The sequence below is a fragment of the Pinus tabuliformis genome, chromosome 4_1, assembly GCF_031772625.1.
Source record: "Pinus tabuliformis cultivar Carrire ecotype Pingquan chromosome 4_1, CPIR1, whole genome shotgun sequence".
NCBI classification, from domain to species: Eukaryota; Viridiplantae; Streptophyta; class Pinopsida; order Pinales; family Pinaceae; genus Pinus; species Pinus tabuliformis.
Window position 1 is genome coordinate 254,756,819 of NC_142303.1, and position 18,320 is coordinate 254,775,138.

Here is an 18,320-nt window from a genome sequence, read left to right on the forward strand (position 1 = left end):
CCTAATCAACAACTAAGATTAGATCTGGCTTGATCCTCGTCTTTTAGAACTTTCTCACCCATTTTATATTAATACACATTAATGTTTTAATTTTCCTAAGTTTAGACTTAGGAGCCCCATTAAAAATATTAATTATTTTAATATCTCTTCATCTAGGTGGAATTTCTCCAAACGATTTCTGGGTATTGGAGATCTCATCTACCTTAGCCTCTCCACCAATTTTCATGGCTAGAGCACATCCGATGCTACCAAAAATCAACAATAACATATCAATGCACTAGTATATATTTATAATGATATTGTTGGATACATGATCCTATGATGATAAAGAATCCAAACAATGGAGAAGTTATACTGTCCCAAACATTTTATGAACAAAATTTGAGGACAGTTTCAAAGAAAAATAAAATTGGGCAACTTGGAGGCAATCTTTCAACATGGGACCTAGACCATCTTAAAGAGGATTTTTTCCTCTTTCCAATGAGCCCTTACTTGCCCCAAAATTCCAAATAGTTTGTGAGATATTGAATTTTCAAGTTAAAAAAATATATTTTTGACAGTGAGCCGACCTGCACCTTGTCTTTCAAGTCGGCCTCCATACAGTGACGTGTCTCTTCGCTTTGGCTTGCAAAAAACACTATATATACAGTTCGGACTGCATTTCTCCTCAACAATTTCGATGATCATTTCAGAGAAGGAGCACAGAATTGTACAGAAGGCTGAGAAGACATAATAGTCCACTATTTGGGCTGATTTTTTTTGTTGAGTTGACATTCAAAGCTAAAAATATATAGCTAGCTTGGATCACAAAATTGTGGACAATTTATTTTTTTTGGAAGCTCACTCCAGCAGAGACTTGTGAATGCATTAAACTCTTGGACAACCACCTGTGACAAGACACAGACCTCACCTATACTCTGATTGTAGTTCTGTCAATGATATTTTGGACCTGTGGTCTATAGACTAGTGCAGACCTCAGAACAATTACACCGTGGAGAAGTGGTTGGACAGTATTTTGTGAAGACTAGGATCTGCAAGTTTGTTAAGTGCTTGGACTGTGAGAAAAATCTCTTAAAGAAGCTCGGTCTTCAATTGCAGAAGACTGTTTCTAGTGCAGCAAGCTGTGGGAGCCACCTGTGATTAGTCTCACCTAGTGTTTTTAAAACCGGAACCGGTGACCGGACCGGTCCACCTAATGAACCGGTTTACCGACCGGAACCGGTCTAACCGGGACTGGTTTGGTCTAAACGAACCGGTTTTAAAAAAATACATTAAATAATTAATTTTTAATGAAACAAAACTATTTTTAAGATGTATCTATCTTAGGAATAATATGATAAGGCGGCCAAAGATTTCTATGAGCTCAAACTCGGGCAACTGATAGATGAAGAATATACTGCCAGGTTCTTGGAGTTGTTTCTAAGTAGTTACTAGTAACTTGTAAGCTTTGCTATATGTTGATCTGTTAGTAGTTACTTGTGCCTAAATGCCCTGCCCGAGGTCCTATCTGGTGAACTGAAACTTGTTTACATAGATTTGGGACCTGTTCGTGAAAATCACTGTACTTTTGTCATTATTGTTCTTCTGTAGATGATGCTTCTTGTGCATGGGACCAATTTTCAGAAAATCACCAGTTGTGTTAAAATTCACGCAGTATGGATTGTAGCATACGGAAGTGTGGAGAGAGTGCCTTTAATTTCAAGGCTGAGCTGTTGCCATCATGACAGATTAACTGAAAATTCCATGGCACCGCACTGCTTTCTCATTAGTGTCCCTCTTACTATTGGTGATGATTGTATAGGATCTGTTCTCTAAAAATTATGTTATACTGTCCCATATGGAAGTATCGTTGAAAGATTTCCTGGAATTCAAGTCTGATGCTGCTATTCTTAGACATGGATGCAACAGGATGCTCAAATGGAGCCACTCATTGACACACTGTTACTCCTGTTTATGATTCTTGTGCAGAGAACCCGTTCTGGAAAAAAACCATATGATGTGATTGATCTACTCTGCTTTGATATTAGAATTTAGTCTTCTGCTGATGCTCTTGTATTGAACCCATTTTGAAAATTTCACCAAACAATGGATTGCACTTGGAACTTTGGAAGTTATTCAGAAAGTGTCCATTGAATGCAAAAATGTAACCATGTTTTTGTTAATTAATGATGGAGATGCATCCGACTAGGATTGAAGTTAAAATCATCTCACCAACTGGTGGGTAAAACTGTATCCGAGTCTCTGGAGGAATACAAGGGAAAAGTTGGGTCAATAATAAAGGAATATTTCGCTACTGACGATGTGGCTTCAGCAGCTGCTGATCTTTCTGATCTGGGCTGCCCGAGCTATCACCATTATTTTGTTAAAAAACTTATCTCCATGGCAATGGATAGGCATGACCGAGAAAAGGAGATGGCTGCAGTGCTCTTGTCCTCTCTGTATGCTGATGTTTTGCTGGGCGTGCCTAAAACCGGCCGGTTTAGGACAGAACCGGCCGGTTTGATACAAACCGGCCGGTTCTGTCCTAAACCGGCCGGTTTTCACCGGTTAGGGCCAAAAATCGGGCAAATGCAGAGGCTGACCGGGTTTTTAGGCCGGTTCGGACCAGCCAGCTAGCTAACCGGCCGGTTTGACCGGTTACCGGTTTTTCTGAGCGGTTTTTAAAACTATGGTCTCACCTTGGAACAGTTTTCTGCATAACTAAAGAGCAGACCTTAACACCATATTGAAGCAGTGTTTCTTTGTGGAGCACCTTTTAAGGCCGATAGAAGCCAGTTTTGGACCTGCTGTGGCAGCAATTGAAAGTCTTTTTGAAACAGTCTGGAGGTACCCTTTTGTAGCACATTGAAGACCTTTTGAAGGTGGGTTTATAGCAGATCAGATCTTAGAGTTTGTGTGAAGCAGACTTGAGTCTTGATTGAAGTTATTTGAAGACATCTTGTTGAGAAGCTTTAGCTGACCTTGGAGATATTATTGGAGACTATTATGCGTTGAAGCAATCATGAGGTAACTTTGGAGATATTTGTTTTGGGTATCATGAAGAACAGTGGAGACACCGTCATGTGAAGAACGAGGTTGTCATTGATGATGTAACATGGAGACCAAAGTGAAGACTAAGCGAAGATTGACAGGGCTCATTGAAGAAGACATTGGGAGCCTTGAAGTATAACCAAATACATCTTGACAAAGTGAAGCTGAGGGTTGGAGCCTCGAAAAGCCAAGGTTGGTGCCTTGGAGGAACCCTAGAGGATCGGAGTCCTCAATAAACCAGGTCGGAGCCTGAACCAGATATAGGGTTGGAGCCCTTGAGGTTGGTGCCTCAAAATTGATGAGGTTGGAGCCTTGGAAGTCCAAGTCGGTGCTTGGGATTTACAGGTTGGAGCCTGGGAGATTGAAGATCGGTGTCTTCATCTAGGGTTGGATCCCTACATATATTGTACTTGATTTATTGTAGAGAAGAAATTAATAAAATCATTTATTCTTATTGTTCATTTTGTGTTCTAAATATAAGTGATCTAACTGGTAAAAGTAACAATTGAAAAGAAACATTGATTCAGCCCGCTTCTCAGTGTTTCCAACATGCACTTCCACGAAGTCATTTGTTTCTTCATATTTGAGCCCCTCTTTTTTTCCCAATTGATAAGGGTGGTTTAAACCATTCAAGATACTTTAATAATGTTGTTAAATTCCTTTGATATTCCTGCATAACTTGCAAAAGTTCCCCTATGAGTTCCTGACTTGTCTTCATCTTTCCAACGTGGAGTGGGTTCTTTGACTAGATGACTTCGGAACTCATTAATTCACTCTCAAAATCTGCTCCTCAACCCCAATAGCTGTCCAAGAATATACTCTGATGCCACTGTAATATCTCTCTTAAAAATATCTTATTTCTACTAATAATTTTCTGAGTTTTGTTTGATTCAGTCTTTGAGAAATTTTGTCAAACACTTAGAGGATAAACTGCTGTAGATGTCTTTTTCAACATTTAATCCCAAATATTCATGCACAGTGACTGGTGTATGCCAAAATTTAGCATTCAATTGACCCCAAACTGATTTATAAAGCACCCAAAAATAAATACAATGCTGGTACAAATAGTTATTGGCAAAAAACTGAGCATGAACAACCTTGAAATAAATCAGCCATAGACATTTACAGTGAGGAACTTTAGCCAAAAATCTAAGGCAAAATTTCTGACTTATATTTAAGAATGATTTTCAATATTTACAAATGCAAATGGAGGGAAACACCTGAAATTGGCTCAGCGGATATTACAATTAATTTGCTGCCTGGAGGTCACGCTTCAAATCAGCTTGGTCTCTTCTCAATATAAATTTGGCCTCAATGAGAAGTTTGCTACATCACTCGAATCTTTCTTTGAAAATGACTGATATATCAAGGAGCAATCTTCAGCAAATGCAAGAATACAATATCAGTAAAGTTGCTTCAAAATTTGATGAATTCGACCCACTGACAAAACTGAACTTGAAGGAGAGACAATACAATCCAATTCTCATGAAATATGCCCTTGAAATTGAATGTGGCCTTCTAGTGGAGATGGTTTCGACCCCTAAGGACAACTCGGCCTCCTTAGCAAGGTAACTCGGCCCATGGAATATACCAATGCCAAGCTTCTAGGAATGCCAAGATGTGTTCCTCTTGGACTGATACTTAAACATCAGGTCAGTTTGGTGATTTATCTCAGAAGATATAGTTCAGATTCCCAGAGAAGATTTCTGAGCACACACTGATTCCTCATCACATAATTCGGCCTCTCAATATGACAGGAGCTTTGCTGGAAATGAATAAACCCTCTGCGAATTTAATGGTTCAGCCACAAGACCCAGAATTCTACATGAGCTCAGCCCCTCTTCTGGATAAAAGATCTGGAATAGGCACTGTCGATTTGGCTGAGTGAGTACCACATAAACAATCAACTCGGTCTCTGTCATAAATATATTTCTTGGCACAAATTTGTTCCCTTTTTTGCACTTGATCAAACCTTGCAAATTTAAGTTAGAATTCGGCCCTCCTGGTGGATTGTACTTGGCCTCTTTGGAGAAGACGGAATAGGCCTTTTTGAAGGAAAGTAATGCTGGAAAAACTTGGCCTCTTTGGTGGCAAATAAACCCGACCGCAATACTGGTAGAAATATGAGCCTGCCTCAATGGAATCACAATCCTCCTAAAGAGATAAATTCGTCTTCCTGCAAAATGACCAAAGGCTCTTGGTTGTTGAAGCTTTCCTGTAACAACAATGTAGATCTTCAAAATAATCCCTGGAAAAATGATCCATTGAAATGAACATAAATTATGTAAAACTAAATAAAAATAGCTAATAGATAATAATCGTAATAATGTGTAATTAAATAATAATTAGGTAAACAAAGAGGCATGTCTCTACAAACATGCCTGTTCGTGAAAGGGTACTTACCTGTCTATATATACAGGTCCCTCATTCTAATTTATACTCATCCTACATCAATTCTTTAATCCAATATACATTTTACAATTACCGTCCTAGGATGGATGTCTTTGTCTTCGAAGTATTTTAAATATTTCCGCTGCGTATATGACTTTTGGTCGTTACATTGGTATCACAACCACGTTTGATCCGGCCTTTGGCCTTCAACTCATCGTCAATTTTGTTGCCTTCAATCAAGCATTCTCTACGAAGAAGGAGGTTCTCCATTTTGCTAGTCGCTGCTAGGCCTTTGACCATATATAAATTTTTTTTTGGAAAAAAAAATTATATGAAAAAAGGATATTAAAAAAAAATTATTATAAGAAAAGATTATATATATTAGAAAAAAAATATAATAAAAATAAAATTAGATTAAAAAAAATAAAAATAATAATTTGCCTACAAAAAAAAATATAACTAACCTTGTGCGACCACCCACAGACTCTGCAACTCTCTGTGTTGCCGATCAACTCCCACTGCAACCGCCCCGCTCTGCCTTCCTCCGACAGGCTCTGCCTTTCACCCTCAAGTCGCCTCATTCCACCGCTGTCAAATACTACAATCGTCCTTTCCAGCCGCCGAAATAACCCAACACCCCGCTTGCAACGCTTTCCAACCGTCGCACCTGTTCCTGCCACGTCTTGATTGCAGCCTCTTCTAGGGTCATTTACGTCCACCAATAGCAATTCACTGCCCGAATCCACGCCACTGCTCTATCCAACACTCTTCACGCTTCCTCTAGCGGCCGTTCCCTTACTGGTCATTCCATTGGTATTCAACGTTCTCCTTCCACTGCGTCCCCCGCAATCTAATGATTTGTTGTATTGGAGGGCTAGGGGATGCATTGGATCTTATGCAAGATTGCAGGTGGGTCTTCATTTAGGGCTTGGTCTCCCTATACGGGGTCCTAGTCCTCCAGAGGGCCACATTGACACCTGTAGGGTGAGGATTGAGAGCCATGGGCCTCCACCATTGCAAACAACATTTCATGGATCACCAGTAGTGTTCATTGATTGCTCGTGTTCCACCTTTTGGGTGAGGATGATGCACCTGGTCCACCATGCCTAGTCAGCTCCACAGTTGCACCATACACTTGGTAGATGCTCCAAGATGCCTCCTGATGTAGATGGATAGTTTATGTCATCACTCCAGCCCTTACAGACGGTTTGCAGGTAGATTTGATCCATTTGGATGTCCTTGTGCCCCCCACACTTACTTGAGAGCACCACAGGTTTTTGCTTGGAAAACAAGGGGCCACCCCCTTGTTTACTATGTTGGGAGTCCATTTCTACATCATGCCACCTTTTGGACTTCATTAGGCCTCCTCAAAGGCCCAATGACTCATTTTGATGATCATTCGACCCCCCTTAGAACTTAGCACATAGCTCTAAATCGCTTCCAAATTTATATTTTTATCATTTATAATCATTTATATTCAATTTCCAACCAATATTAATCGCATAAATCAAATCTGGAATTTATTAGGGTGCATAAACTATTTTTATTTAACCCAGAATTTTGAAATTTAATTTCTAGCTTGTTGGAAATTGAGTTTCCAATCACTGTTGGTGGAGGGGAAGCCCTAAAAAGCTTCTACATAAATCCTCTTATCTTTCAACCCCCTAGAATAACCCTCTAGGAGCGTTCTAACACTAATTGGGTGGCTGTTTACTGTTTAGATTGAATCAGGACAAGAAGTTGTTTTCAATTATATCTCCTCAACTAGTCACTTAAATTGAAATATTTTTGCATATTTGTTTAGGATTTCAGAGTAGATGAAAATCTGTAGGTCATATGCTATATGTTTATTGGGTTTTGACCACTAATATTTGCTATTTAGAATTCTTCTGCTGCAGTGACGAGTTTTACAACTATGCAACAAGTACAAAGTGAACACCTCCCCCCATTTGTCTCCACATAAGGCACCGTTCTTGTACCGAAGTTGTTGGGAATTATTTAGGGACTCCTCCTTTGGATGTTTAGGAGGTGTTGGGCCTAAATATCTGGGGCTTGTGCTGAGGTGACAGTGCATCCATGCCCTGTGTGTGTCCATCTACCAAGGTTGCTTGGGCCTTAACAACATTGCTAATCTGATTGGTAACAGATCCCATTCAAAATTAGCAGACTAAGTGATTTTTAGGATTTTATGATTGGTAGGATTGCAATGTTTTCATTGGATTTTGTCATGTATGAGAGTATGGAATTGCCATTTTATCAAGAGCATCAAGCCCTCCATGTACCTCGATTTTGATGGCATTGACTGTTGAACTCCTCTGTCATGACTAGTGTTATTGGAATTGGACCAGAATTGGCCTATTTGACCGATTTGACCCCCAAACTCGACCAGTTAGATGCTTGGAACCAGAAAAGGCAGGTTTGGTATCGAATTGGCCGGTTCTATACAACACAACCAAGGTCTCTTTGAATGCAATTTTTGTCAAGAAAAACAATAATTTATGTGTGGGGCCGGTTCTATACAACACAACCAAGGTCTCTTCGAATGCAATTTTTTTTAAGAAAAACAATAATTTATGTGTGGGGCAGCCTAATATTCAACCCTAGGGCCCTACTAATGGTATGTAATTAATGGTAATGTTAGATTCTTAAAGTAAAAGGACGACATCATATTTTTATTTAATATTTTAACATTATTATTAGTTGTTTTATGATGTTTGAGAGTGATTCCAACCTCATGGGATTTCATATGGAGAAAGTAGAATTTTAGATCCCACTGAAAATCCAATAGACTTAACAGATTTTAGGATTTCAGGAATGGGGGGTTTGCAATGCTTCCATTGGATCCTATCCTGTATGAGGGTATGGAACTAGCTTTTAGTTAAGAGCACCAAACGCTCTATGTATGTTGATGTTACTGGCATTGATTGTTGGACTTCTCTATCATGACGCTAGTAAAAATGTACCCATCACTCGAACAAATCTTGATTTGACATGCTAAACCTTTTTTTATCATTTTGTAATGCTTGGAGGGTGATGATATTGATGATGAGGATCCTAATATAGGAAATGATTTTGATGATATGTAGGTATTTTTTGTAGCATGATTTTTTTTTTTGACACTAGAGGCCATCTAGAGCCTCTTTGTCAATATATTTTTGCTTCAAAGATGTTTGCACTAAGTACTATTTTGGTTATATGCACTCTAGTTGCCATATAAATGAGATCTTTTGTGTATATGTGTATAAATGGTTTGGATTCATATGGATGCACATGAATATATATGTTTTTCTTTAAAATTTGAATATTTTATGTATTTTTTGGTTGACTTGTTTTTTGATCTAGTTTTTTTACGAGTTCCGGTCTGGTTCTGACTTGTTCTCAATTCGGGGGGTCGACCGGTTTGGTCAGTAGATCGGTTCTGATTAGTGTTGCAAACATCTCAATTTTATTGCGATAAAATCACAAAATCATGTTTTTTGGCCTAGGCAATGCTTGTCAATTTTACCGATATTTTGGCAGTATCTTAATTTTTCTGATGTTTGCTGATTTTCACTGATATTTTCCTGATTTTTACAATATATTGGTTTTCCAAACCCTTGCCAATTTTATGTTGATGCCGTTGTTTGCAACATTGGTTCTGATAACATTGGTCATGACCCTAGTAAAATTATACCCTTCACTCAAACAAAACCACTGATTTGGCATGTTAGGTTTTTTTCTGTCTTATTTTAATGCTTAGAGGGTGATATTGATGATAAGGATCCTAAGGATCTTGTTGATACATAGTTATTTGTTGTAGCATGATTTTTTTGGATTCTAGAGGCCATTCTAGCCTCTTTGTTGTTGCTTTTTTGGTTCAAAGATGGATTGCATTCAATACTATTTTGGTTATATGCACCCCTGCTATATACACGAGAAACTTAGCGATTTGCATATAATGGTTTGGATTCATATGGATGCACACGAATATATATGTTTGTTTTCAACATTTGAATATTTTATTCATTTTTGGTTGACCATTGTTTTGGTTCAATTTTTTCTGGGTCTAGTCCGGTTCACATTTCTGGGATTGTTTGGTTTGGTTCTGATAACATTGAGCAGAAGTGGAAAGAAAAGTGTGTAGGAGAGGGTTTTGAAATTATAGGAATGTCTCTTACTGCTTGTGATTTGCTGATCTTCACGAAATTGTCAAAATTCAAATGTCCTAACTGTTTGTGCCATAACCAACTTTCATATTCTTGACTTGTGTAGCATTTTTCTTCTTGAATTTCGCTAAGGACATATATGTTGTCTAATGTTCTTACTCCTTTTCCCACGAGTTTTCCTGAAGAAGTCTTTCTTATCTCACAATTCTTGGCATTGAAGATGATATCATGTCCTTGATCACAAATTTGGCTGACGCTTAGAAGATTATGCTTGAGTCCTTAAACAAGTAGTGCATTTTGTGCTTTGCCCTTGCCATTTAAGAGGGATACTGTACCTTTACCTGTAATTTTAGCAGATCCACTTCCAAAAGATACATTTCTGTCCTTCTTGTTTAGTGAGATGAACTTCTTTTGGTCACTAGTCATGTGCTTAGAACATCCACTATCTACAAACCACTTGTTTTCTTCATTTTGTGCACACAAGGCCAGATCACATATATATGTAGTATATTTTCTTCTCCAACCTTTCTCTTAGTATAAGTGGGCAGTTTTGCACTTCATGACCTAGATTATTACATTTGGAGCATTCTAGACTATATTTTGACAAAGGATCAAATGAATTATAGGTCTTGATCTGACCTTGTTTCCTTGAATCAGCCAATTTATTTTGATAATTGGTCCCATATCTTATTGAACTATCATCTTTGTAAGCCTTGCAATGCTTAGCTTGGTGACCAAAATTCTTACAATAGAAACAAATGCCAAGAAAGATAGTTTGATACCTGCTTGGGTAGCTTTGGCTTGATTTCTGGAGAAGATTTTTTCCATCTTTTGGAGTGTTGTAAAAGGATCTTTGTCCTGGATTAAACAAGTTCTCCTTTTTTGGATAATTGCAAAGGACGTCAGCATAACTTGTTGGAATCTCTTCATTAGTATTCTCTTTTAAACTTGATGATTCACCTTTGAAGCCAAGCCCAATTTTGTCATGTTGAGATCTTTGAGTATTAAGGATGATGTCAAGAGTTTGAGAGCTTTGCAAACTTTTATTAACTTGATTTAATTCCCTTTTTAGAGATGCAACTTCAAGTTCTAGTTTCTCACACATTTCTTCTTTTTCTTTTAGTTTGTTGTTCAAGGTTTCTTCTATCATTTTTGCTTCTTCTTTTTCAGTTTTGAGGGAAATGTTCCTTTTTAGTTTTTCATTTTCTTCAAAAGCACTAATCAATAATTCATCCACATTTCCTTCTTCTTCTCCTTCAGATTCATTGTCATTTGTGAATGCCATGAATAGTACTTCACTACTTCCAGCATAGTCATCTTCCTCATTAGAATCATCACTATCCCTTTTGAGAAGGAAAGTCTTTTTGGTTGAACTTTTCTTCTTTATATTAAACTCATCTTTATTAGAATCATCTTGCTTGGAGAAGAAATTCTTTTTATTTGGTCCCTTCTTTTTGAATACTTTTCTTTTGGAGTCATTTTCATCATCAGTGTCATCCTTGAAAATACATTTTGCAACATAACGTCCTATTTTACCACATTTAAAACAAATGAGAGGACACTTACCTCTCAGTTTGGATCCTTTCCTTAACTTCTTCACAAATTGCGCTAATTATGTTTTAACATCGGAATCATCACTGCTACAATTACAACTTTTCCCTTTTGATGCTTTTAACGAAACTTCTTTAGGATTTCAGAAACTTTTTATCATTTCATATGCAATGAGAATTCCATGAAGTTCATCCATTGACAAGGTGTCTAAGTCTTTCTATGGCACTAACTTTGGAATCAAAACGCTCTGGAAGTGATCTCAACACCTTTTGGACAACTGTTTTTTCTTCAATGTCTTCACGTAGACCTTTGAGTGAGTTAACAAATTGAAATAGGCAGCACCATCTTCTCTTCTTTAATTTTTAGACTTTCAAATTGTCTTCTAAAAGTTTGGAGTTTTTCCTTATTGACTTTGGTATCTCCATCATAAATGCCAATGAGCTTGTACCACATTTCCTTTGCTGATTCACAATTCAACCAACATTGCTTCCAATCTCAGCAACCAACATTGCATAAACCGGGCTATGGTGGACCCTACAGAGTGGGTCGCCCATTAAATCTGTGAAAAGAGAAACTTCCCCACTCTGCCCCACTTCGCAGTGTAACTCTAACCTCTCAACTCTATCGGTTTTTTTTTTCTCTTCATGTGTTATTCTTTGATCTCGAACAGGCTGAAACCAAACATGTATCTTGTAATGTCTTTTTACCTTGAGGAGGAGGTAAACCCTGGAATTTTGGCTCTCAAAAAGTCTACAGTTGCAACATGCTTATTTATTTTATTTGTTAAGTTTTTTTTTTTTTAGTTTATTGTATGGCTATACATTCACATACTTTTGAGGTGTTTATAGTATGCGTATAGGATTAGGATTAGGGTTTAGAAATTTAGTTTTCTTTTTTAATAAATTTATTTAGGATTAGGGTAACAACAATGCTAGGGTTAGATTTAGGGTTTCCATTAGGGTTAAATTTAGGGTTTACATGAGGAACAAGGCTAGGGTAAGAGTTAGGGTTTCGTCATTTACAATAATGACTTCATTGTATTGACATCAATGACAACTTTGTCCAACACGTCGTACTTTATCGAGCTCTTCTTGATATTTTTTCCATCATCATTCATATTCCCCATTTTCACTTTGTTTTTCTTCTTGGCAGAACCAATTTTTTTATTTATTTAAATAATAATAATTTAAAAAAATTGTATATATATATTTATTTAATTAATTTATATAATTTTAAATATATATATATATATATATATATATATATATATAAATAATTTTTATAACCACTTTAATAAATTTAAAGGGGCACAACTTAATGAAAAGTGGTAACAAAAAAGAACGTGACTGATTGTGAGGTGTTTGACCAGGGAGGACAACAGAGACAAAATTATCGGGAGACAGTCGACAGCAGGTGCGGTGGGAGGTTGGGAGAGCGAATGGTGGCCGGGTGGCGAGATAGAGCAGCGTGGTCAAGAGATCATGGAATTCGGCACGATGGCGAGACAAAGCAGCGTGGTTGGGACAACCTGGAATTCGGCATAGTGGCGGGACAGAGCAGCATGGTTGGGACAACGTGGAATTTGGCACAGGGAAAACGACAGACAACTTTTGATCATTAGAACATTGGCATTGTTGAGAAACAAGAGTGGGGACTAGGACGATGATAGGGACTTGACAGCAGAAAGGGGAATGGAGAATGACAAAGGGAGTACAGGGAACAAGGGTGTCGGCCTTGTCGGGAGGATGTTAGGCCATAGAATAATGGTGTGGAAGCTGCGAAGACTTGCCAGAAGGGTGTGTCTGGAATAATTAAGACGTGACTGTGACTTCGCAGATGGTGGACATGGGCAGTTGATTGTTTGAGATCGTAGTTTGGTTGCCATTGGGAAACAACGGGGGAGGTAGGGAAAACGACAGTGAGAAGGTAGGATGTCGATGGCACAACCAGTGGAGAGGTTGTTGGGTGATTGTGGAATAACGACGAAAACACAACAGACTGATAGAGGCAGAGTTGGATGTGGTGGCAGGGTCAACGTGGCTCTAATACCACTATAGAAGACAAAACGTCAATATGCAAGTTATTGTGTGTAGATTTCGTGTTAAGTTTAATAGGTAATTTTTGTATTATTGAAAAACTGAATGGTGAGTTATATCCCCTCGGACGGCATGCCTAAATAGGCATTGACAGGTCACGAGGGTTCAATTGGTCATGCCTTTTGACTTTTCATTTACATAATTAATTTTTATTAATGTTAATTAACTAATTAATTAATTAATTATTATTTTATTATTTTTTTATGAATTATTTATTCATAACACTAGCTCGGGCCAAAACCTCTTCTAGAGAGGAAAACCAACAAAAATATCTTCTTATAGAATTTCAATGAAGACTTCCAAGACCTTGACTTTGACCCAAAACCAAACCTTCCAAGGGATGAGCCAGCCAAACTTCAAACAATACTTTTGCAAAACTTGGACTGAGGAAACCCTAATTTCTCCTCCAAAACCTCGCACGTGTAGGCAACGGAGACAAGGATTTCCTTCCTTAATCAATTCACTGTCCTCTAAAGAACTTCGCTGGCTTCTAAGAGAATTTCGCTGTCCTTCATTGCTCAACTAGGCTTCGTTAGAATCAAAAATATATTACTTGATTGATGTCTCACAAATGAGGTAAGGCTCCTATTTGTATAGCCTTTCAATAGAGCGAATTTAGTTCTCCTTGAGCCGACATGAAGAGAGTTGGCCGATCCATCCCTTAGAGGCTTCTAGACATCATATTTTACAATAATAATTTTCCTTATTTGTTACATGAGCCCTCCAAGGGCTAGAACATCATGACCTTGACCTTTTGACTTGTTAATAAGATTCCTAGAGCACTCAATAGGTGCATTGACCTAGGACCACAACATGATGGGCAAGAAACCCATTTTAATAACAATAATTTTCTTTTCTTTTTCTTTTGGCAAGTACATCAAATCATGACTCAAGTACAATTATGAAGACCAACACTAGTTACATTTCAACACTCCCTCTTAACTAGGGAGGTATTCATAATTGACCACATGTACAAGGACAGTGCTTCCATTGAATCATTCTCATAAGAAGAGTCGGATTGGTAAGCCATCTTAAGTATCAACATTATGATCAATAAGCAGCATTGTCAACATAGCAAGGCCTTGACTAACAAATTCTATCTCTCAATAGATTAGAGCACAATGCTGGGAGGTTTTATGTGGGACACCACACTAACTCTTAAGGCACATACCCCATCCGAATGTTCAGAAGGTATGTCCTTTTAGGACATTTCCTGTCTTGGATTAACACATCCTCAAGGAATTTCTTCTTCGACTATTCTTACTATTGGATGCCCTACCTTATCCTCAAAGAGTATCGGTCACCAGACTACTTCCTATCTTGGATTTCAAATTCTTAAGGAGTATTTGTCTCAGATACTTACCCAATCCTCTGGACGCCATTCTCTCCTCATGGCCTTCACAAAGACTTACAACTGTTAGTGCTGGTCTAGTGTATGACACATGAAGTAGAGAACCATATCTATCACTCCCTCTCAACCAGGGAGGAGCTCCCTCTCAACTAGGGAGAAGTGTCAATCATCAACTAATATGATATTATCTCTTAGGGCTCTATCATTATCATCACACATGCGAGCTTTCTTTGAACCTTACAGGGTCCTCTCTATACAGCTTCATCATGTTTCAACTTCTTCATCACAGAGCCTTTCTTCTTCATAACTTTTTCGTAGGGCATATGCCATCTTCTTCATCGCTTCCCTTCAACAAACCATAGTGTTGAACCAATAGTGATGTCATCCTTTTCTTCCTCAAAGAGTGATCTTTTAGTCCACATCTGGTTATCCATCGTACATTTACTTCTTTCAAGTCATGCTTCTTTAAGGATTTTCTATCCAATCACATCAGTACTAGTTGTAGGTGACATTCTATAACCATCTTTCGGTAACCCTATTTCAACTTAATCAGATGAGTTCAAAAATGAACATCAAATTAAAGTTACCTTTTTATGATGGCCCTTTGTTATATCATCATCTTCATCACAAACTAATCATCATCGAGCTCAAACATGGCTCCCTTTTGAACATCCAGAAAGTTTTCAGGACATGACCGTCAAACCATCTGCAACTTGCTATCATATCTGTCATCGTGGTGTACATTAGCTCCTCGGACCAAGGACCAAGGCAACAACCCAATCATATCCTTCTTGAAGCGAATCTTCTTCATATAGCAAGATTGTGGAAAACCTAACAGTACATCATGGTGTTCCTTCAATCTTTATTAGAGTCTTCAGCGGAACACATCTCAGCCAGTCATCTAGCCCTGCTCCTCATTTCTAGAATGAGATCCATCGTGCTGCAACTGAACCAACAAACTTCTTAAGAGGCCTGCTCCAAAAACATATAGAATGGATAACAATCATCATGGTCATTCTTCCAAGCTGAAGAAGTCACTCCATGACATTACAAAGGAGGATCCAAAAATGATCCTTATTATCTGCTTGCAACAAAATCTTTATATTAGCTAGCTGACTGCTATATCAGGTTTATGAATTCTATTGTACGCCGCTACTAATTCTTTTCAGGCATCCACACTCTAACGATTATACCGTGAATCTATCTTTATACATCAGAGTGACCAAGGATCCAAGGGTCCTTACAGTTCCTTCCTTCCATCATGCTTACCAAAACAACGGATTTGCTCATCCTTCTTTCTCTACTTCTTGTACCCGCAACATTCAAGTACACCCAAGCGAAGTATACAAAAACATGATGTCAATCTGTAAACGTAGGGTTACCATGAGACTTATAGATTGAATTCTTAGGGTTTTCAAGTGTCAACCCTAGACCAAGGGTTATATATAACTTATCAACCTTATCCATGCCTACTAGACATGAGCCCTAGATTGTGCACAAACGCTAAAGACCGAGGGTTAGGGTTTCTTTGAGGGAACATAGCTAGGGTTCCCATATGACTAGGGTTTTTGCTTATACCAATGAAGCTTTTCAGATATCAATACCTATATCAATACATGCAGGGCTACTGGAACAAGAGTTGTAAGTAAAAGTACATGTTGAAATTTCTAAGTCTGACTTGTTAGAAATCCCTATTGCATTATCTGGTTTATTTCTCCTACTTGTTTATTCCATCAACAAGTTATTTATAAATATAAATACTGAAAATAACACAAATGTAGCCTTAACTCATATATAGATCAAGAACTGAAAAATATTGAGACAAACACACAAGGGACATCGTTATATTTAGACAATCGCCCCCGGAAAAACCTAATGCGGGAAAACCGGTGCAACAGTTATGAGGGTTTTATTATTATGGAGATTTCTTGAGTACAACTAGGGTGCCAAAATGGCTCACCCAACAAAGATTGTTACACGACAGTAATACCTCTTCTTGGAGATAGATATGCACTTCTCAACTCTAGTCTGCCCCACGAAAATCCTTCTTGCACTTCTCCTAGGCTCTGCGTCAGCCCTGCTAGCCTCAGCGTAGCTCCAGAACCCTTTGCGTCAGCTCTTTGGCCTTTTGTGTCACCCACGTAGGCCCCTCAGCCTCTGCGCAGTCCCCAGCTGCCTCTGTGTGGCTCCTGCTGCCTCTGCGTCAGCCTTTTTAGTCACTGCGCTGACCCTCAGGCACTATCCCTGCCTCTCTGCTATGTACTCACTGCTCCTCGCTGCAATAGATCACTTGTTCAATTTTTCTCAGCAAACACCGCTCCAGAAAATCGAACTGACTGATCATTCTTGGTGTATCTCCAACTGACCCTCAAGCCTCCTCTTATACTTTTCCTGTTGAGTCTTCAACGACCGAGATTAAGTCTCTAATCAATGGCTAAGATTAGATTTGGCTTGATCTATGTCATTTAGAACGTTCTCACCCAGTTTTATATTAATACCCATTAATATTTTAATTTTACTAAGTTTAGACTTAGGAACCCCATTAAAATATTAATTATTTTAATAGCTCTCCAACTGGGTGGAATTTCCCCAAACCATTTCTGGGTCTTGGAGATGTTATGTGCCTTAGCCTCTCCACCAATTTTCTTGGCTAGAGCACATCCGATGCTACCACAAATCAACAATACAACTAGCATTCATGTGGTGGATGGAAATTCCTGAAAGAAACATGATGAGGAAGAAGTAGCCATATGATGAGGGTGATATGTAGCCCTGCATGAACTTGTCTTCTAATTAGAGGGTGATGTGTGACTATGCAGATGCCTGCTCATGATACGAAAAATGAAATATATTAGTCTATAAAATTGGGGCTGAATGCTGAGGAGGAGGGAAAAGATTTGTATACTTATGATAGGAAAAAATGTAGGTACTTTTGAAACATAGAAACAATGCATTTACAAGTCTGATCAACCTTTTTCTGCCATATTTAGAAAGAAATAAATATTATTCCATTGCCTACAAAAGTGAATTGTAACTTATATTTCTGTAAGCCACATACATATATTGTGTTACTTATTAACAAGTTATATAATGTTGTTAAGTTGAACGACTGCTCAGCCTGATATGAATACAAAATCTGACTCCAGACATCCTTTTTGTGACTTTGTGATAGACTGCATTAGATAACTAAGCCAATAATTTTTCTTTCTAGTGTTAATCTCTTTGGGTTTATTAGAAAGTCAGGTATTCAAAAATTCAAGAAATGGCACAAACTGTCATGACCTATTCTTCCTGTGATCTTTTCAGAAGTCAAACAATGCAACAAGCCTTAGATTTCTTGAAAAAGAATGAGAAAAATATATGTTGACTGAACAGTGAATATAGTAATTGGGGTACTAATAGACTGAAATGTCATGCTCTGGTATTTGCAGTTAAATCATTTAGGGCAATGTTATTTTTGGAGAAGATAGAGTCAAGAATATTATTTATTGTTTTCCTTTTGTATTTTGGGTGCACATTGCAGGTGTTGGCAGCTTTAGGCAAATATTCAAATGTTCCAGTCCCAAAGGTTTTTTGTTTTTGTACTGATACAAATGTAATTGGTACAACCTTTTACATCATGGAGTATTTGGAAGGTCGGATCTTTCTGAGTCCTGGACTGCCGGTAAGACACGATTTCAAATTTTCATATCATCATCCTTGGTGAAGTCATACCTCTATCGATTCCATTTATATCACATGTTTCTCGTTCTTTTA

The 18,320-nt window shown here is 38.0% G+C and overlaps 1 protein-coding gene across 4 annotated transcripts in view; it reads left to right on the forward strand.

Annotated features, from left to right (window-relative positions):
* The window catches only part of IBR3 (acyl-CoA dehydrogenase-like protein), a 381,815-nt gene that overhangs the window by 90,657 nt on the left and 272,838 nt on the right, over positions 1-18,320 (forward strand). For all 4 annotated transcript variants that reach the window (XM_089419565.1, XM_089419562.1, XM_089419564.1 and 1 more), the window contains exon 4: positions 18,088-18,228. In XM_089419565.1, the coding sequence (XP_089275691.1) occupies positions 18,088-18,228 (141 nt within the window). The remainder of the gene's footprint in view (positions 1-18,087; positions 18,229-18,320) is intronic.